This window comes from Cetorhinus maximus, chromosome 20, assembly GCF_964194155.1.
Source record: "Cetorhinus maximus chromosome 20, sCetMax3.hap1.1, whole genome shotgun sequence".
NCBI classification, from domain to species: domain Eukaryota; kingdom Metazoa; phylum Chordata; class Chondrichthyes; order Lamniformes; family Cetorhinidae; genus Cetorhinus; species Cetorhinus maximus.
Window position 1 is genome coordinate 34,239,873 of NC_135898.1, and position 27,642 is coordinate 34,267,514.

A 27,642-nucleotide genomic window follows, 5' to 3' on the forward strand; every position below is an offset into this window, starting at 1 on the left:
AAAAAGAGGGCCTATCAATAGTTTTCGGCATCAAAAGTTACATTAATATCTACATGGGAGGCACTTCATTATTGTTGCAGACCACAAGCCGCTTCTGGGCCTTTTTAAGGAGAACAAGGCTATTCCACCAATGGCCTCTAGGAGTATTCAGAGGTGCCAAGGCTGAGCAGGAACTGGTAGTCCTTCAGGAGGTACCCACTGGTACAGTTCCAGAAAATGTCGATGCAGTATAAGCCTCTCAGCCTGTCGAACTACACCACTCGACGCAAATTCAAAAACCACTTGAGACTTAATTTATAACTATGGGGTCTATTGCATGTATTGTGTAATTGAATTCTGGGCTAATGATGTATGTAATTATTTCTAGAAATCATAATTCTTGGTTCAATTGTATAAAGCAGTTGTTAACTGAAAAGAAGTACAAAGGAGTTACGGTGGGGAGGGATGTGATGACTGTCACTTTAAGAGCAGTTTAGCTGAGTAGGGGTCATGTGATTTGTTAAATCAATGTGTAGCTAGTATGGGGGACTAAACTCCAAAGAGGGGTTTCCTAGGAAAAATGGCTATATGAGGGGGTGGCGGGATACAAGCAGCCATGGAAGCTCTTGTGTAAATGAAGTTTGTTTTGTTTGAGTAGGAAGCCTCTCAGAGGGTGTTTCTACACTAGTGCAGTAGAATCTTCCCATTAAAATAAACTGCCTTTCAAATGTTATGGTGTTCAGTTTTGATATAGCAATTTTTTAGAAAAACTGTTCTGAAGGTCACAATTTAAAAAACCTTGGACTGAGTTTAAAGACTGTTCTCAAAATGGCTCCAGGCTACCAGAAAGAATTCTACATTTCAATCATCCTTCTCTCACCTTACGAGGAGAGGAGGATACATTCCTCAGACATGTACATTTAAAATTCATTGAGTGTTCTGAAAGTGTAAACAAAAGTTCACTGACCTGATGGCTTTTCCACCAAACACATAGACATTAACTGATAAACCACTGTAAGATGTGAACAACCTTGACACTTTTGATCACTACAGTGGGTAAAGGAAACTTTGGATAACTGTAATGGAATTACCACTTGCCTTATATGGAATGTGACTTGAATTCAGGTCAGAGGATAACAGTGGCCATCTTGCCTTGCCTGAAAAAAGCACTGAAAAGGGCAGGAAGTGGCAAATCCCCAAAACTATTTTTTTAAAAATGGCTTAAACCCAGCGAGAGAGATGAGAAAGGCATCTAAAAACAGCTGTTGGTCTGCTGTAAAGTAACTAGACAGCTAAAAGTGCCACATCTGCAGAACAGAATTAAGGGACCTTCCCTCCTCCCTGTAAACCCTGATTCCACCGATCAAGCTCATCTGCTAAAGCAACCTCTGGAAATTTGACAGTGGAAACCATCGCACAGCGCCAAGGAAAACCTCAAGATCTTCTCTCTCATCAGACAACACAACACCGCAACTTCAAGACATATCAGGTCTGCACCAAATATGGATTAATCTTGATTTACATTTATAAATCTAATTTCATCTCCATTTTTAACTAATCTTTGTGTACGTATCTTTATCTTTTCTTAGGTAATTTCCAGAGCAATAGAGTGAAACAAACTAACCTTTCCTTTTTTTTGAAGCTGGGTTATTTTAAAATTGAATTTCTCACTCCCACGGGTAAGAAAATACACACACGCGCACAAATACATTGTTTATGGGCAACTTTACAAAAAGACCTTTAAATCATCTGTAGCACCAAAAAAAATGAAATAAGTCTATCCAAATCCTCAGCCCAGTTTTAACTCCAAACCTATCTCCAATCTGATACTAAATTCAACCCCATTCTAAGCATCCATGAATTCAATTTTATTATCAACCCCAAACTTAACCCTAACCATAAAGATTATTCTACGATAAATCCAATTCATGATTCCAGTGACTGCAAGTCCAGTGAAACAACAACAAGGCTGATGAAAAGGTTTGGTGCTGCAAGAGTTGAAACCTTTGATAACAATGAGCTGTAATCGATGCTGGTGCTATTTCACTGAGTATTTACTTTTAAGTGGAGTGACTGAATACCTGATGGTCCAGGAATAATAATAATAACCACTCATTTAATTTTTAAAAAAAATATTCATTCTTGGGATGTGGGCGTCACTGGCTGGGCCAGCATTTATTGACCATCCCTAATTGCCCTTGTTCAGAGGGCATTTTTAATTGCTGTGGGTCAGGAGTCACATGTAGACCTGACCAGGTGAGGAGGAGAGGAGGACAGCAGATTTCCTTCTCTAAAGAACATTAGTGAACCAGATGGGATTTTATGACAATTGATTAATGGTCATCATTAGATTTTTAATTGCAGATATTTACTGAATTCAAATTCCACCATCTGCCATGATAAGATTTGAACCTGGGTCCCTAGAGTATTAATTCTGGGTCTCTAGATTACCAATCCAGTGACAATACCACTACACCACCACCATCTCCTCCCCCCTATTTTGTAGATTCTACATACTATGTAGATTTCTACATTCTATGATTCTGCACTGCAGAATGTTGGCAATGATTTACTGACTGGAAATGTGAATGTTGCTCCAAAAGCTAATAACTACCACATACTGATGAAAAACATTAATATTTGACCTAATTTAACCTCACAATATAAACTATGCAGACACTGTGTGGTTAATGCAGACTTGTTGAAAGTGGAAGAGATTATAATAATCAATTATTCATTTTAAAACATTATGAATGGTTTTCACTAAGTTGACAGTGAGAAGCTATTACAATTGGCAGCAGGGTCAGTAACCAGGGATATAGATTTCAGATAATTGGCAAAAAACCATTGGAAAGATTGAGACTTTTTTTTTAAAGACATAACAAGTTGTGGTGATGTAGAAATCGCTGCATGAAAGGGTGATGTAAGCAGATTCAATAATAACTTTCAAAAGGCAATTGGATAAATACTTGAAAAAGAAAACTCTAGAGGCTATGGGGAAACAGTAGGGATTGGGAACAATCAAATTAAAGAATGATACAACACAGAAGGAGGCCATTCAGCCCATCATGCCTATGCTGGTACTTTGGTTGAGTTATCCAATTCTTTCCACTCCCTTGATCTTTCCCCATAGTTGTATATTTTCTTTTCTCACTTCAAGCATTTATCCAATTTTCTTTTGAATGTTGCTATTTAATCAGCTTTCATCATCCTTTTAGGCAGTGCATTATAGGTCATATAGGTGTTTATAAAAAAAAAATCCTCATGTCATCTCTGGCTCTTTTAACAATCACCTCAAATCTGATTCCTCTGGTTACCAGTCCTTTTACCAATGGAAACAGTTCCTCCTTATTTACTCTATTAAAACCATTGATGCTTTTGAACACCTCTTTCAAATCTCCCATTCGCCTTCTTTGCTCTGAGGAGAATAATCTCAGTTTCTCCAGTCTCTCCACATAATTTCAATCCCTCATTCCTGATACCATTCGAGTAAATCACTTCAAGGAACAAATCAAGGAGGAACTGTTTCCAGTGGTAAAAGGATTGGTAACCAGAGGAATCAGATTTGAGGTGATTGTTAAAAGAGCCAGAGATGACATGAGGATTTTTTGAATAAACTTCTGCACCCTCTCCAAGGCCTGGACCTCCTTCCTGAAGTATGATGCCCAGAATTGAGCACTATATTCCAGCTGAGGCCTAACCAGTGTTTTATAAAGGTTTAGTATAACCTCCTTTCTTTCGTCTACTATGCTTCGATGAATAAAGCTGAGGATCCCACAGTTTTCTCAATTTGTCCTGCTACCTTCAGAGACACCCCCCAGGTTTTGCTGTTCAACTTCATCTGTAAATTAGACCACAAAGTCAATATTGTCATTCTTCCAACCAAAATGTGTTGCTTCACGCTTCTGAATGTGAAAATTCTTCTTTTTCCTTTCTGCTTTCATGGGGTGTGGGTGTCACTGGCAAGGCCAGCATTTGTTGCCCATCCCTCATTGCCCTTGAACTGAGTGGCTTGCTTGGCCACTTCAAAGGACATTTAAGAGTCAGTCACATTGCTGTGGGTCTGGGGTCACATGTAGGCCAGACCAGGTAAGGATGGCAGATTTCCTCCCCTAAAGGGGCATTAATGAACCAGATGGGTTTTTAAGACAATCGAAGATAGCTTCATGGTTACCATTATTGAAACTAGCTTTATAATTCCAGATTTATTAACTAAATTCAAATTCCACCAGCTGCCATGGTGAGATTTGAACCCATATCTCCAGATCATTAGCCAGAGCCTCTGGGTCACTCATCCAGCAACGTTGTGTGTCTTCACATTTCACCAGGTTGTCCATGTCCTGCTGAAGTCTGTTACTATCCTTCTCAGTGTTTGCAACATTTCCAAACTTCATGTCACGTGCAAACTTTGAAATTATGTTCCGGGAATGAAAAGGACTTGCCTTTCTGTCGCGTCCTTCACAATTACCGGACACACCAAATTGCTTTACAGCCAATGGTTTTCGATACTGTAAATCTGAATGGGCGACAGGAGTAATGACATTAATTACATTTAATTAACTGTAATAGTAACTTGGTCACAGCTCCTGAACTCGGGTGGATTTCAAAACCCGGCAGTTAATTAGTTAACAAAGTGCAGCGCCTTCTCAAGTTGCTGTGGCTGAACCAATTCTTCAGGGACGCGGAATGGGGGTAGTTAAACATCATCTCCGATACTTGTTTTGAATCAGATGTTAACTGTAATAATGCAGGCGTGGGAACGAAGTGGGAGGATCCAGCGACAAGGTCAATTGGGTACAGACAAAACCGTCAGCAAAAAAAAATAAATAACGAAATACCTGCAACTGTCGATATTCCTGGAGCGTCCGCCTGCATCCAAGCCGGAATCCAGCATTCTTCCCAACACACAGCAGCAATTTTCTTTTAAAAAAGGACACCTTCTGAGCAAATCAAGGACAGTTTTCCCAGTACTTGGGGTACCAGTGCTGAGGAATGAACCGGTCCACTTTAATCCCTGGACAGGATATTTTTGCAAGTGTGTCAATTCGGTAACAGGTTTCTCACACAGAAACCTTTGAAAACTGAGTACAATCGAGAGACCCCCCCAAAAAAATTCCGTCACCATAAGCATATTGATTAGGGCCTTACTCGCATATTAATTGAGAAAATTTCTAACTCCTTTGTTTAATTGTATAATACATCGTTAGTTAATATTTACTTTGAATTTGGTAAAATTGCACATCAGATTATGTTTAATTGAGATATTTGTCTTAAATAAGCTATCCGAAAAGATTGGGACTGGTGGCAGAACCCAATAAAGAAAACAAATTAAGTGCAAAAGCTCCTGCAAACTTCAATGAGAACTATTTCCCATGCAAATTTAAAGTTTTATTCACATGTATGAATTTGGTTTATAATCACGAGAATTGTTTATTACGGGTTTCCTGTAAAATGAAAATCTGCCAGTGTTGTCTTAACTGAATTGAAATACACAGTACATTTCATTTTTTTACACGGCAATGTGTTTTATTTTGGGATCATTGAAAGACAACTTGGAAAATTATACATTTGCAATGATTAAAAACGGCAGTGAAATTGTGCAGGATTTTTTTTCCCACGTTTGCCAATAGTAGGGTCTGGAGCGGTTTGTAATGAATGCTTGCACAGAACTTAATTGATCCACCCGCCTTCACCGTGTATGTTACAATCTTCATCTCAGCTGTGCTACTTTGTTGGCCTTGCAGTTCAAATTGGGAGAGGCGCCCTTATTTCTCAGCCTTGCTGCCCTCTATTGCATAGTCTGGAAGTCACGTTTGAGGTGGCAGTACAAAGAGCTATATCCGTCGAAAAAATATGTGCTTTGCCTTACATATGAGGAGTAAGGCAGCCACGAAGCAGGGTTAAGGTGAGAGTCAGCTCTCAGCTGAGTAAATGCACTTGGCACTGAGATGAGCTGCTGGGAGAGAGCCGCTGTGAATATGATCTCGGGTTTAGGGAAATTCCCTTCTACACGATATGCGCACGATTGAAGGCTGGAGTTACGATGCAATTTAATACCACACCAGATTTAATTTCACCGAATGTCATCAGCCTGCATTAGACAGCGTCAAATGTACACATGCACACCCAGCTGTCAGTATAGGCAGCATTAAAAAAAAACTAGGAATGTATCAACATGGGGGAATAAAGGCAACAGAATTGGAGGGAAACACACGTATTGCTAAAGTACGTGTCTGTGATATTAGCCATCTGGTTAATGTTCTCCATATGTTCGGAATGAATTATGGCATAAATTACTGTCAAAGGATAATTGTCACGGGGTAGGGTGGGTGTCCTGAATTGGGATGGCAGCATTGACCTACACATAGCTGTCAATGTGGATGGAGGGGGGGAGGGTTTGGTGGGCAATGTTGAGCTGCTGCTGGTGTAGGGGAACTATTTGCTGTGGAGGGGGAAGCGCGTGGGCGCCGGGGGCCGGCGGATGGAGACAGTGGCAGTTTCTCTCCCTGCTGGCGGAGGGATACGCGCTGTGTGTGTATGTGTGTGTGGGTCGCGGCGGCTGGAAGCTCGAGTGGCGGCAGCACAGAGCCGGCCGGTAGCTTTCTGACTGAATAAAACCCCCTCGGCTCAGCTCAGCTCTCCCACCATGTCAGTCCGGTGAGGTGTTTTATTTGTGGCGAGGTTGAAGCTGGGCGGGAGGGGGGGGAGAGGCGATGGCGCCGGCTCCTCGGATGGAGCTGGTCGGTAAACGGTTTGTGTGTGTGGGTGACAGCGGCCGGGAGCTGGACGTGTCGAGAATTCATGAATGGCACTGGCGAGCCGGGGTGATCAGAGCGGTCTCCTACAGAGAGTCCTCCAACAGAGAGCTGTCGGTGAGTGTCCGAGTCACACCACTGTCCCCGACCCACACAGCCACTCACTTTGGCTGCCTGTAACTGCCTGTCCCTCTGTCTGTCTATTTGTGTGTCTCTCTCTTTCTCTTGATGTGTGTGTGTGTATCTTGCCTATTTGTTTGAGTCTGTGTGTATTTGCCTGGGTCTCTGCCTATCTGTCTGTATGTGTGTCTGCCTGTCCATCTGTCTGGGTCTCTCTCTCTGTGTGTGTGTGTTTCTATCTGTGTGGGGGTCTGTGTCTGCTTGTCTGTCTGTCTGTGTGTGCCTCTGTATCTGTCTGCCTATGCCTGTGTCTGTCTTTTCGTGGACCTCACAGCTTTGCAGCTGCATTGAGATTTTCTCCAAACACTTAGTTTCCTGTGTATGTGTTTTTGTTAAGTGCCAAGTCCTGGTTTGGAACTAACATTGATTTACTGTGATTATTTGCAATTAAAATTAAATCATTGCATTAAATCTGATTGTGGCATTAAGATCCCCCACCCCTAGTCCTTGGAAGAAACTCTGTGTGAGGTTATTTAAATGCAGGAGCACTCGTTTGTTATGTTGTGGTCCTCAAGAGAGCGAGAACAAATGCCGTCAGGTTAGAAGTACATGTAGTAATTACACAGCGAGCATGGCATAATCCTGATGTTTTGTAATACTCGTGCTTGCATATGTTTGGCATCGCGACAGTGGTGTTATCCGAGAATAAATAACACGGCATTTGTCCTGGAGCTATTTCTAGGATTGCTCCTTCTGGTGATTATGTTGCTGCTGGTTTGGCGTACACTTGACTGCTCCCCCACCCCCACTCCTCCACAAAATATTCATGGCTGCAGGGAAGCATCCAGACGCTAGTTTTTTGTCTGGTAAATAATTCAGAAGCCATATTTTCTACGATTCTGTAGAAAAAAATACAAATGTTAATGCTATGTTCAACAAATTTTGACAAAATGGGAGAGAAAAATGAACAAAGCCAAAATAAATGTTCCGTGGGACCACAGTCAAATTTGGTAACACATTACACTAGAAACATTTTTTAATCAAAACAATATGCTGTTTATAAGTAATTTTCAATAGCATGTATGTCCATAGCTCTTGATGTCAACAGTTTGAACTTCAACACTCTTGACAATCCGTTACAGTTTTCAAGTAATCACAAGTGCCTCTAAAAATATGGACAGTATGAAGATGCCAGTGTTATTTTGTCTCGCCATTAACAGTTGACATTGTATACATAATTACTGATGAGCTATTGTTCTGATGAGCACATTCCTGTCAAATTGGGTGATTTTAAATGGGAAAGAGAAAATAAAATCCTTTATAATAAAAAAATATATGGCAGCAAGTTCCAAACTCCCCAACGCAGATTTGGGGAATACCCCAAAGATGCGCTGGGAACCTCTCTCAGAACTTCAAAGGTCAGGGTTTGCACAGCAATTACCCAGAAGTGCAAACTTCCTCTAGGCAATTGCTCTGCTCTGGGAACCATCTGAAGATTTTAAATCAAATTTTTTCAGATGGTTCTGACTGTGTTACACAAAGTTACTCAGAAAAAGTTAGAATTATTTCCTCCTCTTCTAACTTCTGGGTAACTATTGTAAAGGCACAGGCCACCCCCCTTACATCTCCGACCCGGGGACTCCCCCCAAACCCCTGATTTTCTTTTCCCCCTCCCCCTCTTCCACTCCCAGGAATCTCCCCCCTGCGCCCACGCCTGACCCATCCTGATTCGATCACACCTCCACCCCCACCCTGACCCCAACCGGACTGACCTCTGGCACCACCCTGACCTCCCCCATCTCCCTTTGATGTCTGGACCCCCCCCCCCCAATGCCTGACATTCATTGTGAAAAATCTGATGTTATTTTATATCAGGATAACAGCTATGACTGAAATTGGAAGATGTGTTTCTGCCTGTTGCCAATTCAGCTGTGTGTGTGTGCATCTTATGAAATAAGTTGCAATATACAGTCTGCTGCTGTTACTTGTTCTTGTGGAGTGGATTCTGAATAGTAGGTATGTCAGACACCCTGATGAATTTGGGTAAATTTTTATTAGCATTTTTTTCATGGCTGTATTATACTTGCAGGCATTAGAAATTGTAAAAATATATTTGATATTTGTGTCCTCCTAAATGGCTCAGGATCACATGGCTGCTAATGTAGATGAACCAGATAGTAGTGGCTGTGATTCTTGTGGTATTCCAGTTTTATAAATGCTTTTCCGATTTAATTCAAAAACAGACACACTCTGTTTCGCCAGCATCTGTCAGACCAATCTCCAGGACCTGACAATTTCCACCTCAGAATGTTAAAAGAAATAAGGGAAGAAATTGCAGATATGTTGACCTTAATTGTTGAAAGTTGTCTAGTTTGAAGAATTGACCTGTGGATTGAAAAATTGCAAATGTCTCCCCATTGTTTAGCAGAGAGTCAGCATGGATTTGAGACGTGTAGGCCATGTATGATTAATATTGGTGAATTGTTTTACAAGGTCACAAGCATAGTTTAGAGAGATGTGTCTAAGAACACTGTTCATATGGACTTTAAGAAAAGAATTGTATATCAAATTTGCAGATGGATCGTACAAACTTGCATTAATATGTATTTGCAGGAGACAAGAGGCAAAAACCTGACTCAAAATGCAAGCTTGGGACAGGATGTGAGGGTTGGAGAGCATGCAGGTGGAAAATGAGGGAGGCCTTCTAATATTTTTAAAATTAAAATCAAACTTGGCCTAGGTAACATGACATGGTGAGAAAGAATTGGGAGACAAACAACACTGAGTAGCAATGGGATGGCTCAGGAGATAAGCGGCAGTCGATACAGAAGCCTGTACCAAATTTAGAAGGAATTCGAAATGTTAGGTCTAGGTGTGACAGCCAGGAATTAAGTGACAAGTGCACACCTGATGCAAGACCTTAAACATTTGATAATTCATGTATTTAATTAACAAATTGTTTAGTTAATTACAAATGATTTGTGACTACTGAAATGATGGATTGGGATGATGCAGTGTTTGAACTATGATGTGTAATGTGCAGTAGTTTAACAGTAACTACTGTTTTAAAAACATATACTTCAGATATCTTCTGCAAGTTTAGCATTTTGTAAAAGTCATTGTTTGCTAAGTTTCCATCTGACAATTTTTAAGTTTTTCAAAAATGTATTCTTAACTATCCTGAAAAAAATTTATTCTTAGCTATCCTGAGGAGGGGTAGTTGCAGCTGGTTACTCCCTTGGTGTTGGGCCATCTAAAGAAACTGTGCACAGGCATATCATTAGGTTATTCCAATTCACTTCAAATATGTATATGTTTATTACTCCCTGAAACCAATGTGGAGTTCACCCAAACGCATGTACAGATGTGAATTTTTGAAGAATCTGTTTAAATATGTAGTGAAAACTCACCAAAATATGAAGGCTCAACTTTCTTTGACTGTATGTATAAATTTTTGAAACACTACTTTTTATTGTGCTTCAAAGCAATGGACAATCATGCTCTGAAAACAGGGATGCCTTTCAACGCATTGACATTCTTTACTCCACATCTCTAGCTGTGTGCCTCTGTGTTTTTCTATTTTCTGTGTTGATGGCAGAGAGTCGGGCTAGGTACAGTTTTATGGGCACATCAAGCTCTCCAGTACTTTGACCATACGGCCATAATTGTGAAGGTTATCTGGTATGTCTGTGTGAAACATGTAACATGCTATAAAGATTCTATGATTCTATTTGATTCTATAACCTTTTGGAAATGTCACAGTAAAAATAAGTGGTCCATAGGAGTATTGTTTTTTCTCCTTTTTGCAATTGTTCTTTTTCCGTTGATACTTCTGCTTTTTCTGCTCTCCCTTTTTTTCTTTCACTTTGTATACCTGCCTGTTTTTTACTTTTTTGTCTTATTCTCATTCTTTTTGTCTTTATCATTTAATTTTTTTTATCTTCACTTTCCCCATCATTTTCTCATCTTTTTTCCATCTCTCTCTGTGCCTTTTCCTCATGTATCTTTCCCTGCTTCGCCCTTCGTATCCCCCTCCCTCTCTTCCTCTCCTTCCCTTCTTACTCTTTCATTCACCTTGTCCTATTTGCTTTCCTGTTTGGGCACATTTGACCCCTCAATCTTCCCCACTACCATCTTAAATCTCCGTCTTGCTCTCATCATCACTCTTCCATCCTTTCCCTGCCTGTTTCTCATACTTGCTTTTCCTGACTTCTCTGCAGTTTATTTTTAATTCCCACTTTCTGTATTTCTTTTATTTTCCTCCCTATTTCTCAAGCTCTTTCAGTCATGCTCGTTTTCTTGATTTTCTGTTTTCTGATTCTCTTGTGTGTTTTTCTTTGGTGAATTGACTTATCTTGGACTTTTGCTCTCTCTCTCTCTTTGTATTGCATTTGCACATTAGTACTCATTCTCGCTTTCTCTTGTGCTCACTTGTGTGCTTCCATTGTTCTTTCTTTATGTCTTTCCCAAGGACACTGAGACCAATTCTGTTGCCTTGAGTTCTGCTTTATCTGAAATCGGCAAACTTTGCATGTACAGGAATTAAAATCTAGGATTTTGCTGGCCTATTTACTTCATTACTTTAACGGTACATTCATCCTTGAGTGACTGAGGAATCTGACTCAGGGTTTTGATGTCAGTCAGTTTTGCATGTTTATATAATGTTTTTCTTCAGATCGGAAGAGAAATGCCTAACTGTTGAACTCTACATGTTAAAGTTCCTCAGTATAACTAGCCTTATACTGAAATGAGTTTTCAGTTGCCCTGGCAAGATCTAACAATTGCTCAGAAACAACCATTTTGTTAGCAGTTATATTATGGCTGGACATCCCTTCAGTATGTTCTGTTCATTTTATGTGACAAAATGATTATCAGTCAGTCCATTATTCATTTTTAAATATTTTTTCATTCATTATCTGTCTATTAACTGAAGAGCAATAGTTTATTTTTCTCTCTCCATTCACTTCACCAGTAACAAACTGCAACTTCAACATTGATGCATTTATCCATGTTACCAATTGTTTAAAAAAACAAAGTACCTACTGTTGTGGTAGGTATGAGTTCTTTAGATGTCTCAATGATGAAATCTTGAGACTTGTACATTTAAAGATGAACCCTTTATTGTTAGTCTTCAACTATTTGCAGATCCCAGATTACTGTCATGCATGTTACCTCCACGCAGGCTGCATCCAGAGCATTATTTTTAGACTGTTCTCACTATATGTCATACTGTGGGAGGTGGTATTCTCCAGTCCCACGTTAATGCTAAACACTGCCAAGCACCTTTATATTAGAGTGGCATGCAGGCACACAGAACAACATACAACACCCACCACATGCTCTGGTTTGCATCTGTCTCTAAATGAGTGGTTATAAGAATTTGTGCTTCATTAACGGGAATAATATCCTATTTGAGACCTTAAAGTGATCTGAATATTGTTCACTGAGCACTGTCATGCTCCTTTTTCAGAAGTGAGGAAAATAGCTTTTCATGACATTAATAAATTACTTTTCTATTTTGCACTTAATTCCTTCTAAAGTGCCATCTGTATGTACTGGATTGTTACATGTCATGGATGGTGTTCTCACTGGTGCCTCACACTTAGAACAATTTGACAGTTAAGTACTTTTTCCCTTAAAGGAAAATCTCTGATATCTGGCATCCTGTGGGAATGTGAGGTGCCAGTTAATCAAATACTCCAGTTAACTGAGATGTAAGGTGAATTCCCTGTTTTCACCCAATAAGAGAGCTCCAGGATGATATGGGTATTGAGGTCTCATGAGAGGTGTGGGAGCGCGCAAATCGAGTGAGCAGCGCCAAGGGGAAATGCAGAGCAGTGGGAGGCTGAGATTGGAGTGAGGACAGGCCACCAATAGTAACTACTGGTGAATTTGACATCTCCAATCAAAAAAACAGACCTGACCCCAGAATTCCAGTTAATAGAGAATTCTGCTTGACAGGGTGCTGGATATTAGAAATTTTACTGTGCTTGCTTTTTATTTGTGAACTCATAAGCTTGTCTTTGTTGTTGGAAAAACAACTTTCTGACAGTTCTGTCATAGTTCAGATTTAATGGGATAATTTCTCTTCCGTTAATAGACAAAAACAAATACTTTTTAAGCTAAGACTGAAGAAATGTTCTTGACTGTAAGCACTGTAATAGTGTTTGCATAAAGCATTCAAAAGCACTTGCCATTATTTAAATGTCAGTTTGATTTGGTTAATATTTAAAAGAATATAAAATTTGTAAATGAAAGAAGGTTTCTCTGAGGGAATAGAATATATAAAATCTTTTAAAAAGTCATGCTGCTTTCATTTTTTTGCTCGTTGCTGAATTACAACAGCAGCACTGTTCCTTTAAATGTTCTGTGTAAAACCAGGACAAGGTTAGATTGATTCTAGAAATTCACCAGATCCCCAGACTTTATGTCTGCACCCACTGATTGTACTTCAGTACTGTAAAGTCTCGGTTAAGTGAAAACAGCTGGATTGTATTTGTGTTCAGTGCAGAGTGGTGTATAATTGCATGCTTTAGCAGGTAAAATAAATTCTTTAGGAGCCTGAAATTTGAATCCTGTGGGACAAAAAAAGAAAGTGATATCTGTTGAAATCTGTGACAGTTTCTGCTATCAGGAGTATGAAGCTAACATGGTCCAGACTTGGAAATTGTAGACTTTAAAGAAAGAACTTAATATAGTGTCTATCTTGTTCTCAGGCATCCCATTGTGCTTTGCAGTATTTCTGAAATGTAGTCACAGCTATAACGTAGGGAAGCACAGTAGCCAATTTGCACACAGCAAAGTCCCACAAAAAGTAGAGAGATAAATGAGCAGATAATCTGTTTAAATGGTACATGGAAGGATAAATGATGTCCAGGACAATAAGAGAATGCCCTTTCTAATCCCCGAGTAGGCTCAGCGGAAGGCGATGGTGCAGTGGTATTGTCGCTAGGCTAGTAATCCAGTGACCCAGGCTTCGAATCCCGCCATGGCATATGGTGGAATTTGAATTCAGTAAAAAGCCTGGAATTAAAAATCTTAACAACCATGAAACCATTTTCGATTGTTGTAAAAACCCCTTGTCCTTTAGGGAAGGAAATCTGCCGTCCTTACCTACATGTGACTCCATGGCCTAGCAAGCCACTCAGTTGTGTCAAACTGTTACAGATCATCCAGTGTCTAGGTCGGTGCTGGAAATGACAATGGCAATCTCAGCCCTGTTGACCCTGCAAAGTCTTCCTTACTAACGCCTGGGGGCTAGTGCCAAAATTAGGAGAGCTGTCAAGCAACAGACATAGTCACCCTCATGGAATCATATCTTTCAGATAATGTCCCAGACATTATGGAGAGGTGGCGGCACAGTGGTATACAATCGGGAGGGAGTTGCCTTGGGAGTCCTCAGCATCGACTCCGGACCCCATGGCATCAGGTCAAACATGGGCAAGGAAACGTCCTGCTGATTACCACATACCGCCCTCCCTCAGCTGATGGCAAGGACGCAGAATGTACTCTGGGTGGGGGATTTCAATGCCTTTCACCAAGAGTGGCTCGGTAGCACTACTATTGACTGAGCTGGCTGAGCCCTAAATGACATAGCTGCTAGACTGGGTCTGCGGCAGGTGGTGGTGAGGGAACCAACAAGAGGGAAAAACTTATTTGACCTCATCCTCACCAACCTGCCTGCCGAAGATGCATCTGTCCATGAGAGCATTGGTAGGAGTGACCACTGCACAGTCGTTGTGGAGATGAAGTCCTGCCTTCACATTGAGGATACCCTCCATTGTGTTGTTTGGCACTACCAGCGTGCTAAATGGGATAGGTTTTGAACAGATCCAGCAACTTGACTGGGCATCCATGAGGCATTGTGGGCCATCAACAGCTGCAGAATTGTACTTAAACACAATCTTTAATCTCATGGCCTGGCATATCCCCCACTCTACCATTATCATCGAGCCAAGGTATCAACTCTGGTTCAACGAAGAGTGCAGAAGGGCATGCCAGGAGCAGCACCAGGCATAATCTATAAATGAGGTGTCAACCTGGTGAAGCTACAACACAGGACTACTTGCATGCCAACATGCCAAACAGCATAAGAAGCAAGTGATAGACAGAGGTAAGCGATCCCACAACCAACAGATCAAATCTAAGCTCTGCAGTCCTGCCATGTCCAGTCGTGAACGGTGGTGGACAATTAAACAACTTACTGAAGGAAGAGGCTCCACAAATATCCCCATCCTCAATGATGGAGGAGCCCAGCACATCAGTGCAAAAGATAAGGCTGAAGCATTTGCAACAATTTTCGGCCAGAAGTGCCGAGTGGATGATCCATCTCGGGCTCCTCCGGAGGTCCCCAGCCTCGCAATGCCAGTCTTCAGTCAATTCAATTCACTCCACGTGATATCAAGAAATAGCTGAAGGTACTGGATACTGCAAACGCAATGGGCCCTAACAATACTCCGGCAATAGTACTGAAGGCTTGTGCTCCACAATTTGCTGCGCCCCAGCCAAACTGTTCCAGTACAGCTACAACACTGGCATCTACACAGCTATGTGGAAAATTGCCCAGGTATGTCCTGTACACAAAAAGCAGGACAAATCCGGCCATTTACTACCCCATCAGTCTACTCTCGATCATCAGTAAAATAACAGTGCTATCACGAGGCATTTGCTTAGCAATAACCTGCTCCCTGATGCCCAGTTTGGTTTCTGCCAGGGCCACTCAGCTCCTGACCTCGTTACAGCCTTGGTTCAAACATTGACAAAAGAGCTGAACTCCCGAGGTGAGGTGAGAGTGACTGCCCTTGACATCATGGAGCCCTAGCAAAACTGGAGTCAATGGCAATCATGGGGAAAACTCTCCGCTGGTTGGAGTGATACCTACCACAGAGGAAGATGGTTGTGATTGTTTGAGGTTGGTCATCTCGGCTCCAGGACTTCACTGCAGGAGTTCCTCACGGCCACGGCCCAACCATCTTCAGCTGCTTCATCGATGACCTTCCTTATATCATCAGGTCAGAAGTGGGGATGTTCGCTGATGATTGCACAGTGTTCAGTATCATTCGGAACTTCTCAGATACTGAAGCCGTCCATGTCCAAATGCAGCAAGACCTGGACAATATCCAGGCTTGGGCTGACAAGTGGCAAGTAACATTTGTGCCACACAATTGTCAGGCAATGACTATCTCCAAGAGAGAGTCCAACCATCGCCCCATGATGTTCAATGGCATTACCATCACTGAATCCCCCACTGTCAACATCCTGGAGGTTACCATTGACCAGAAACTGAACTGGACTAGCCACATAAATACTGTTGGCTTCAAGAGCAGGTCAGAGGCTAGGAATCATGAGACAAGTAACTCACCTCCTGATTCCTCCAAAACCTGTACTCCACCTCCAAGACACAAGTCAGGAGTGTGATGGAATACTCCCCACTTGCCTGGATGAGTGCAGCTCCCACAGCACTCGGGAAGCTTGACACCACCCAGGACAAAGCAGCCTGTTTGATTGGCACCACATCCACAAACATTCACTCCCTTCACCACCGATGCATAGTACACACTGCTGTTATTATCTACAAGATGCACCGTAGGAATTCACCAAGGCTCCTTAGACAGCACCTTCCAAACCCACGCTCACTACCAAGGACAAGGGCAGCAGATAGATGGGAACACCACTACCTGGAAGTTCCCCTCCAAGTCACTCACCATCCTGACTTGGAAATATATCGCTGTCCCTTCACTGTTGTTGAGTCAAATCCTGGAACTCCCTTCCTAACAGGACTGTGGGTGCACCTACACCACATGGACTACAGCGGTTCAAGAAGGTAGCTCACCATCACCTTCTCAAGGCCAACTAGGGATGGGCAATAAATGCTGGCCCAGCCAGCGAAGCCACATTCCATGAATGGTTTAAAAAAGAAGAAAAATCTGAGGGAGCAGAAGGGACTTTGAGATATAATGTTTCATCAGAAGGATGGCATCTCTATCAGTACTACATTGAAGTGTCAAATGAGTCTCTGAAGGAAAATTGTACTTATGAACATCTGACTCAGAGGCAAGAGTGCCACAACTAAGTCAATGATGTCACCTTATGATCCAGATTTGATTATGTTTAAATATTTGATATGTTCACTACATGCTCAGGAAAAAGTTTCAGATTTGTTTAAAACTGAACAAAATAATTCCAAATACTTAAATGCACTGCATGTAATCTGAGAATATATGGAAAATTACTTGGACATTTGCAACTCCCCTGTCACACTACCAATCAAAAATGAAGCACAAACAAACTTGCTAAAGCTTGCTTATGCAAAATTCAAGGGCTAAAACTAAATCGAACGTGAAATATAATTCTAAGAAAGTACTACCTAATGAGCTGCATCTGTATCTATATCTATACCTAGACTATATTTATCAAATTATCAATGAAACAGCACAGGAGGTGATCATTTGACCCATCATACCTGTGCTGGCTCTTTGAGCTATTTAACAAGTCCCACTTCCCTGCTCTTTCCCCATAGTCCAGCAATTTTTTTTGCCTTGAAGTATTTTTTCCAGTTCCCTTTTGAAAGTTACTATTGAATCTGCCTCCGCCACCCTTTTTAAGCAACACATTCCAGATCAAAATAGCTCACTTTAAAACATTTCCTTATTTTGCCTTTGGTTCTTTTTGCTTATCACCTTAAATCTTTATTCTTTGATTACTGACCCTTCTGTCAGTGGAAATCTCTACAGCCCATGTGGTATAGGTACATCCACAGTGCTTAAAGGGAGAGAGTTCCTGGATTTGGGCCCAGCAATAGTCAAGGAAATTTAGTCCATATCAAAAGCATTGATTTTGAACACTTCCACCAAATATCCTCTGTTCTGAGGCGAATAACCCCAGCTTTTCTAGTCTTCCCCCATAACTGAGGTCCCTTTTACTCCTGGTAAATAGTGTAAATTTCTTCTGCATCCTCTCTAATGCCTTGACATCCTTCCTAAAGGGCAACGTCTGGAATTGCCAACACTACTCCTGCTGAGGTCTAACCAGTGTTTTATAAAATTTTTGGATAGCTGCCTAGCTTTTGTTCTTTGTAGCATGAGCTAGACCAGCATTTGTATTTTCCCTCGAAGGTGGTGATGTATCATCTTCCCTGATCTCTACAGTCCATGTGATATAGGTACATCCACGGTGCTTAAAGGGAGAGAGTTCCTGGATTTGGACTCGGCAATAGTCAAGGAATGTCGATAGAGTTCCAAGTCAGGACGTTGTGTGGCTTGGGGGGAACTCACAGATGGCAGTGTTCCCTTATGTCCCCTGCTTATGTCCTCTGAGATGGTAGAGATTATGATTTGGAAGGTGCTGTTGAAGGAACCTTGGTGAATTGCTGCATTACATCTTTTTAGATGGTGCATGATGCTACTGGTTGTGGAGGGAAGGGAGTTTTGGGTGGAGAATTGGGTGCCGATCAAGTGGGCTGCTTTGTCTTAGATGGTGTCAAGCTTCTTGGGTGTTGTTGGACCTGCACTCGTCAGACAAGTGGGGAGTAGTCCATCACACTCTTGACTTGTGCCTTGGAGGTGGTGAACAGGTTTTGGGAAGTCAGGAGGTGAGTTCCTCGCCGCAGGATTCCTAGCCTCTGACCTGCTCTTGTAACCACAGTATTTATATGGCTGGTCGAGTTCAGTTTCTGGTCAATGGTAATCCCCAGGATGTTGATACAGGTTTGAGTGATTGTAATGCCATTGAATGTCAGGAGGAGGTGATTCAACTCTCTTTTATTGGAGATGGTCATTGCCTGGCACTTGTGTGGTACGAATGTTACTTGCCACTTATCAGCCCAAACCTGAATGTTATCCAGGGCTTGTTGCATGCGGGCACAGGCTGCTTCAGTGTCAGAGGAGTTGCCATTGGTGCTGAACATTGTGCAGTTATCAGCAAACATCCCTTCTTCTGACCTTATGATGGAGGGAAGGTAATTGATAAAACAGCTGAAGATGGTTGGGCCGAAGACACTAGCCTGAGGAACTTTTGCAACAATGTCCTGAGGCTGAGATGATTGACCTCCCACAACCACCTTCCTTTGTGCTAGGTATGACTCCAACCAGTGAAGAGTTTTCCCCCTGATTCCCATTGACTTCAATTTTGCGAGGAGGCCTTGATGTCACAGTCAGTCAAATGCGGTCTTGATGTCAGGGACGGTATCTGTTACCTCACCTCTGGAATTCAGCTCCTTTATCCATGTTTGGATCAAGGCTGTATTAAGTTCTGGAGCTGAGTGGCCCGATTGAAACCCAAACTGAGCATCAGTAAGCACGCTGTGCTCTTTGCCTATATTAAAGAAGCCAACAAATAGCATGCTTTCTTAATAGCCTTCACCATTTTTGTCCTGCTACCTTCAAAAATTTGTGTACAAAGACCCCGGGTGTGTCTGTTCCTGCCCACCTCTAAAATTGTACATAGGAACCTAGGAATATAGGACCTAGTGGCAGGAGTAGGCCATTCAGCCCTTTGAGCCTGCTCTGCCATTCAATAGGATCAAGGCTGATCCGCTTGTGGCCTCAACTGCACTTGGCCATGTTCTCCCCCATAACTCTTAACTCCCCTTGTTTATCAAAAAATTGTCTAACTCTGCCTTGAATAAAATGAGTGACCCAGCCTCCATTGCTTTCTGGGGAAGAGAACTCCACATAATAACTCCCCTTTGTGAGGAGAAAATTCTCCTAATTTATACCATTTATTTTGATTGTCTCTTCTCATTCGTACTACCAAATGCATCACTTCACACCTGCACTAAATTTAACCTGCCGTGTTTTTTCTTTACATCAGTTTATGTTGTTCTTGTTTACTACATTTTTGAGTTTCATGTCACCTGAAAATTTGGAAATCATGCCCAGTATACCCAAATCCACGTTATTAATTATTCATTCATGGGGGGAAGTGGGCATCACTGGCAAGGCCAGCACTTATTGCCCATCTTTGAAAACTGAATGGTTGGCTAGGCATTTCAGAGGGCAGATAAGATTGATCCACTGACTGAGTTTGGAGTCCTACATAGGCCAGACCCGGTAAGGATGACAGATTTCTTTCCTTGCAGGGCAGCAGTGACCCAGATGGGTTTTTACAATAATTTGTTTGTTTCTTGGTCACCATTATGAGCCTTTTTATTGAATTTTTTTCCCGTTAACTGAATTTAAATTCCCTATTTTCCGTGCTGTAGTTTGAACTCGACTCTCCAGATCATTAGTCCAGAGCTCTGGTTTACTACTCCAGTCACATAACCTCTATGCCACTGTATGGCTGAAAAAGAGCTGTGGTCCGAACATTGATTCCTTGGGGACAGCGTGTATTTTCCTTCTGTATGAAAAATGATACATTAGGTCTGTGTGAACTTAAATTGACCAAACCTTAGCACAATATAATAACACCCTCACCACTGTGAGGTAATGCACTGCCACCACTGCAGGAAGATGTAATTACAAAATGACCAGTTAACATAGGTAGTTTCTATTTTCAATCAAGACATAGAAATTTAAAATGGAAATATAAAAATAGGGACAGAATGTATGATTCAACATGGGCCTGAATTAGGTCAGTATATTGTGGTCCAGTTACCTCCCGACTTTTAAACTTTCTTTGCCTGAAGACAACACTTGATCTTGATTCCCTCTGTGCAGCGCCAAGAGAGATGGACTGGCAATATTAATAATCTTGCATCTTCTGTGTGCACTTCATGACACCAAGGTTGTGTGGATGGACCTATATGTAAGAGAAAACAATGACAAGTGCTTGGATTTCATAATTCTTGTACTGTTTCTGTTGCTTCCTATAAACTTTGAGTGAAAAAAGAATGATGAGTCAGGAGGGAGCAATAATTTAGGCTGAAAGGAGAATATGACTTCATCTTTCCTTCTGTACACCGCTTCAGTTTTCAAAAAAAGATCATTTTTGAAGTCAGCTGATTAGATCTGTTAACAGGAAAGGTGAATGCAAATCTGAAACAAATTCTAACACTGAAAAGACAGTGGGGACAATGAACAGAAATAGAGAAAGCCAGTCTAACCATTTCTTTCCACATTCCAGTTTTATTTTTCTCCTAACAAAAAAGGTTTAATTTTGATAGCAAACTAAGCCTCTTTGAGGGAACAGGTAAGATGGGAAGGTAGGTCAGGAGTGAAGGAGGGAAACTGGCTGGGGTGAGAAGGCCTCTAATATCTTGACATTCCCCTATGTGGGTGTTGTATTAACTGAAGTGAAGAGATGGATGGAAAGTAGGGTAAGATGAGTAACATGAGCAATGGGAAGGGAGATAAAAGGTTACACATGGGAACTCAAGACTAAATGCTGTCCTCTGGGGAATTGGGGTGAAAGGGAAGCTGATAATTGAACTAGGGTCCGTGTTATATTCTGTATAAATTCCATTGAGGGGCAGAAAGGGGGGCAAGGGCTGATATGGGGAGGTGGGGGTTTAGTAGGATAAGTTAGGAAAGAGGGTGAGAAGGAGAGTGCAGGGAGCTGAAGCTGTGATAACAGCAGTTTCCTTGTTAAACACCACTAATTTTGCAACACAATTCCCATAACCTAACCCAATAGAGAATTCTAATGGGTATAAAAAGAATTCGGTCTGCTTACATTAGATTTACATACCTCTCTGCAAATAAAATACTTGGCAAGGATTATTCATTTGTGACTGGGCCTAGTCAATGCCATTATGCCAGCCCCTGAACCTTTTGCATTCTGAGAGCTCTGAGACTAGATTTTATTGTGCCTGATTTTATTGAAGTTACAGAATGGGTCTTGCATTCCTGATGATGACCGGGACAGAGAGCAGAGTTGGCCAGATAAGCCGGAGGACAAGGTATAGACCAACCAACAAGGGAGGAGGCCAGCAATGTCAGGAAGCAGGCTGAGGAATTGCTAAGTTGTGGGGCGAGGACCAGATGTCACTGAGAACAGGCTGGACTTGTGGTACTTGGAATTAGCAGATGGTTAAAATTACCAATGTTGAAAATACCGCAGTTGAAAAACACGGCAGGCTTGCAGGGGTTTGGCCAGCCTGCTAGAGTTGCCAAAACATTGAGGTAGACCAAGAGCTGTGTTCGACCTCAACAGCAGGAAGGAGAAAGAGAACGCTTTGGTGCACTGTTAATATCTAAAAGAAGAGAGACCGTGACCCAGAGAGAAGAAGGAATATATTAAATAACGTTCTTTTAAAAGCTTCAAATTTCAGGGCTGAAATTAACAGAGAAGGCAATTAGTTTTGGAAACTTATATGGAACAGGGCTGGGATAGAAAATTGAGGTCAATATATGCTTTTTTTAATAAATGTCCAAAACATTAAAAGTGCATACATTATTTAAAAGAATTTTCAAAAGTGAAAGATAAATCAGACTGTATATTTGCACAATAACACCTGTGGGCAAATCCCTAATAAAAATAGGAACTGCTGGAAATGCTCAGCAGGTCAGCAGCATCTGTGAAGAGTGAAATGCGAATTAAACATTTCAGGTTGATTTTTATCTCTTCTGCTTACCACCGATCACAGATTTTCTTTTGTTCTTTTCTCCCTTTTCCCTGTACTTGCTTAAAACCTGTTACATCTCTAATTCTAGTTCTTTCCAGTTCTGATGAAAGGTTATTGACCTTGTTATGAATATCTAGTTTGTGATTCATATGTTTTAGAATATAACTTTTTGGTTTTAGGAATTGAAGTTTTAACTGATAGAATCATGATTGATCTGATTGTGGCTTCAATTCTTGTTCACCCTCCATGACTCTTGACTCCTTTGTCTATCAAAAATCTAAGTCAACCTTGAATATATTCAATGACCCAGCCTCCACTGCCCTCTGGGGAAAAGAATTCCGCATACTAACGACCCTTGGAGAAAATAATTCTCCTCATCTTAGTCTTAAATGTGAGACCCCTAATCGTTAAACTGTGTCCCCCTAGTTCTAGACTTCCCCACGAGGGGAAACATCTCAGCATCCACACTGTTAAGTTCTCTCCAGGATCTTATGTTTCAATAAGATCACCTCTTCATTTTCCTGAACTCCCAATGGGTAGAGGCTCAACCTGCTCAATCTTTCCTCATTAAAAATAACCCCTTCATCCCAGGAATCAGTCGAGTGAACCTTCCTGGAACTGCTTCAAATGCAATTAAATCCTTTAAGGAGACCAAAACTGTACACCGTACTTCAGATGTGGTTTCACTAAGGCCCTGTACAGCTGCAGCAACACTTCCTTACTTTTATACTCGATTTCCCCTTGTAGTAAACGCCAACATTCCTTGCCTTCCTAATCACTTGCTGCACTTGCATGTTAACTTCTTGTGATTCATGAACCAGGGCACCCAGATCCCCCTGTACTGTAGAGTTCTGCAGTCTCTCTCCATTCAAATAATATGCTGTTTTTCTATTTTTCCTGTCAAACTGGACAAGTTCACATTTTCCCACATTGTACAAAATTTGGCAGTGGGGCATAATCAACTTAAACTATCTATGTCCCGTTTATAGACTTTTACTTCCCCTTGACAACTTAGTTCCCTACCTATGTCATCAGCAAATTTAGCTACCAGACATTCAGTCCCCTCATCCAAGTACAGGTTGAATATCCATTATCCGAAATCCTCAGAACTGATCGCATTTCCGATTTCAGATAATTTCGGATACCGTATATGAGACCAGGCCCACTTAGATTATAATAGCCTAAGCTAGCTATAGGCTAAAGTAAATAAAATGGCTGGAGAATTAATATACATCACAATAATAAATACAAGGTACTTGCAATAAGTTCCCAACCGTGGCGCTATCTACTATCCTACTTGTAGGAGAGGGTTCAGATAGTCGATGTGCAGACAAACAACTAGACTTCCCGTGTGAAAGGTTGAGCGCGGTCAGCAATGTTCAGGTCAGGGACTTCCTACGCTTAAGGTTGATGAGGTTCAAAGAAAGTATACTTTTTGGATATGTTCGGTTTTTGAATTTACAGATAAAGGATACTCTATTTGTAATTTATATTGATTGTAAACAGTTGAGGCCCTAACACTGATCCCTGTGTTACTGAACAAAAACAGAATTACCTGGAAAAACTCAGCAGGTCTGGCAGCATCGGCGGAGAAGAAATCAGTTAACGTTTCGAGCCTTCATGGCCCTTCGGCAGAACTGAAGCATAGTTAGAAGAAGGGAGAAATATAAACTGGTTTAAGGTGGGTGTGGGAGGGGTGGAGAGAGACATTGAGGGTGTGGTGATTGTGGAGATGAGCAGATAATCAAAAGATGTCACAGACAAAAGGGTCAAAGAGGTGTTGAAGGTGGTGATATTTGTCTAAGAAAAGTGCTAATTAAGAATGGAAGACAGGATATTCAAAGTACAGCTCTAGTGGGGGTGGGGTGGAAAGACTAACAAGGTTTTAGTTTTAAAAATAATGGAAATAGGTGGGGAAAGAAGAATCTATATAAATTATTGAAAAAAAAGTGGGGGGTGGGTGGGGTGGTTGGGTGGGGAGGGGAGAGAGAAACGGGATGGGGGGCGGGGGAGTTTAAGATCTAAAGTTGTTGAATTCAATATTCAGCCCGGAAGGCTGTAAAGTGCCTAGTCGGAAGATGAGGTGCTGTTCCTCCAGTTTGCGTTGGGCTTCACTGGAACAATGCAGCAAGCCAAGGACAGAGATGTGGGCAAGAGAACAGGGTGGAGTGTTAAAATGGCAAGCGACAGGGAGGTTTGGGTCTTTCTTGCGGACAGACCGCAGGTGTTCTGCAAAACGGTCGCCCAGTTTGCGTTTGGTCTCTCCAATGTAGAGGAGACCGCATTGGGAGCAACGAATGCAGTAGACTAAGTTAGGGGAAATGCAAGTGAAATGCTGCTTCACTTGAAAGGAGTGTTTGGGCCCTTGGACGGTGAGGAGAGAGGAAGTGAAGGGGCAGGTGTTGCATCTTCTGCGTGGGCATGGGGAGGTGCCATAAGTGGGGGTTGAGGAGTAGGGGGTGATGGAGGAGTGGACCAGGGTGTCCCGGAGGGAACGATCCCTACGGAATGCCGTCAGGGGGGGTGAAGGGAAGATGTGTTTGGTGGTGGCATCATGCTGGAGTTGGCGGAAATGGCGGAGGATGATCCTTTGAATGCGGAGGCTGGTGGGGTGATAAGTGAGGACAAGGGGGACCCTATCATGTTTCTGGGAAGGAGGAGAAGGCGTGAGGGAGGATGCGCGGGATATGGGCCGGACACGGTTGAGGGTCCTGTCAACGACCGTGGACGGAAAACCTCGGTTAAGGAAGAAGGAGGACATGTCAGAGGAGCTGTTTTTGAAGGTAGCGTCATCAGAACAGATGCGACGGAGGCGAAGGAACTGAGAGAATGGGATGGAGTCCTTACAGGAAGTGGGGTGTGAGGAGCTGTAGTCGAGGTAGCTGTGGGAGTCGGTAGGCTTGTAATGGATATTGGTGGACAGTCTATCATCAGAAATTGAGACAGAGAGGTCAAGGAAGGGAAGAGAAGTGTCAGAGATGGACCATGTGAAAATGATGGAGGGGTGGAGATTGGAAGCAAAATTAATCTCCACCCCTCCATCATCTTCACATGGTCCATCTCTGACACTTCTCTTCCCTTCCTTGACCTCTCTGTCTCAATTTCTGATGATAGACTGTCCACCAATATCCATTACAAGCCTACCGACTCCCACAGCTACCTCGACTACAGCTCCTCACACCCCGCTTCCTGTAAGGACTCCATCCCATTCTCTCAGTTCCTTCGCCTCCGTCGCATCTGTTCTGATGACGCTACCTTCAAAAACAGCTCCTCTGACATGTCCTCCTTCTTCCTTAACCGAGGTTTTCCGTCCACGGTCGTTGACAGGACCCTCAACCGTGTCCGGCCCATATCCCGCGCATCCTCCCTCACGCCTTCTCCTCCTTCCCAGAAACATGATAGGGTCCCCCTTGTCCTCACTTATCACCCCACCAGCCTCCGCATTCAAAGGATCATCCTCCGCCATTTCCGCCAACTCCAGCATGATGCCACCACCAAACACATCTTCCCTTCACCCCCCCTGACGGCATTCCGTAGGGATCGTTCCCTCCGGGACACCCTGGTCCACTCCTCCATCACCCCCTACTCCTCAACCCCCACTTATGGCACCTCCCCATGCCCACGCAGAAGATGCAACACCTGCCCCTTCACTTCCTCTCTCCTCACCGTCCAAGGGCCCAAACACTCCTTTCAAGTGAAGCAGCATTTCACTTGCATTTCCCCTAACTTAGTCTACTGCATTCGTTGCTCCCAATGCGGTCTCCTCTACATTGGAGAGACCAAACGCAAACTGGGCGACCGTTTTGCAGAACACCTGCGGTCTGTCCGCAAGAAAGACCCAAACCTCCCTGTCGCTTGCCATTTTAACACTCCACCCTGTTCTCTTGCCCACATCTCTGTCCTTGGCTTGCTGCATTGTTCCAGTGAAGCCCAACGCAAACTGGAGGAACAGCACCTCATCTTCCGACTAGGCACTTTACAGCCTTCCGGGCTGAATATTGAATTCAACAACTTTAGATCTTAAACTCCCCCTCCCCCCATCCCCACCCCGTTTCTCCCCTCCACCCCACCCCCCGCTTTTTTTTCAATAATTTATATAGATTCTTCTTTCCCCACCTATTTCCATTATTTTTAAATCTAAAACTAAAACCTTGTTAGTCTTTCCATCCCACCCCCACTAGAGCTGTACTTTGAATATCCTGTCTTCCATTCTTAATTAGCACTTTTCTTAGACAAATATCACCACCTTCAACACCTCTTTGACCCTTTTGTCTGTGACATCTTTTGATTATCTGCTTATCTCCACAATCACCACACCCTCAATGTCTCTCTCCACCGCACCCCCCCACCCACCTTAAACCAGTTTATATTTCTCCCTTCTTCTAACCATGCTTCAGTTCTGCCGAAGGGCCATGAAGGCTCGAAACGTTAACTGATTTCTTCTCCGCCGATGCTGCCAGACCTGCTGAGTTTTTCCAGGTAATTCTGTTTTTGTTTTGGATTTCCAGCATCCGCAGTAGCTTTTAGCTTTTTGTTTTTATCCCTGTGTTACTGCACTAGTTACAGCTTGCCAAGCTGAACACGATCCGTTTATGCTTACTCTCGGTTTCCTGTTAGCTAACCAATCCTCTATTCATGCTAATATATTACCCCTTGGACCATGAGCTTTTATTTTGCGTAGTAACCTTTAATGTGACACCTTATTGAATGTCTTTTGGAGATTGAAGTACACCGCATCTACAAGTTCCCCTTTATCCACCTTGCTTGATACTTCCTCAGAACTCTAATAAATTAGTCAAACATGATTTCCCTTTCACAAAATCACTTTGACTTTGACTGCATTTCTACCTGTGTCACATTATCATGGAGATGGAGCTTTGTGATTTTCTTTGTTTTTGAGTTTATCTCTCTGAATTCACTTAGGGCATAGGCGGCTGGAAAGACAGCTAAGAGACTATGTCAGCTTTGAGTGTTAGGTAAAAGCAAAAAACTGTGGATGCTGGAAATCCAAAACAAAAACAAAAATACCTGGAAAAACTCAGCAGGTCTGACAGCATCTGCGGAGAGGAACACAGTTAACGTTTCGAGTCTGTATGACACTGCAACAGAACTAAGTAAATATGGAAGAGAGGTGAAATGTAAGCTGGTTTAAGGTGGGGGTGGGACAAGTATATCTGGATAGAGGGCCAGTGATAGGTGGAGATAACCAAAAGATGTCACAGACAAAAGGACAAAGAGGTGTTGAAGGTGGTGATATTATCTAAGGAATGTGTTAATTAAGAG

The 27,642-nt window shown here is 42.3% G+C and overlaps 1 protein-coding gene across 4 annotated transcripts in view; it reads left to right on the forward strand.

The window, feature by feature from the left end:
* The first annotated feature begins 6,508 nt into the window (after positions 1 to 6,508).
* jmjd1cb (jumonji domain containing 1Cb) overlaps positions 6,509 to 27,642 on the forward strand; it is a 308,660-nt gene continuing 287,526 nt past the window's right edge. For 3 of the 4 annotated variants that reach the window (XM_078565870.1, XM_078565871.1, XM_078565872.1), the window contains exon 1: positions 6,509 to 6,851. In XM_078565870.1, the coding sequence (XP_078421996.1) occupies positions 6,693 to 6,851 (159 nt within the window). In that variant the 5' untranslated portion in view covers positions 6,509 to 6,692. The remainder of the gene's footprint in view (positions 6,852 to 27,642) is intronic. The other variant, XM_078565876.1, reaches the window with a different exon arrangement.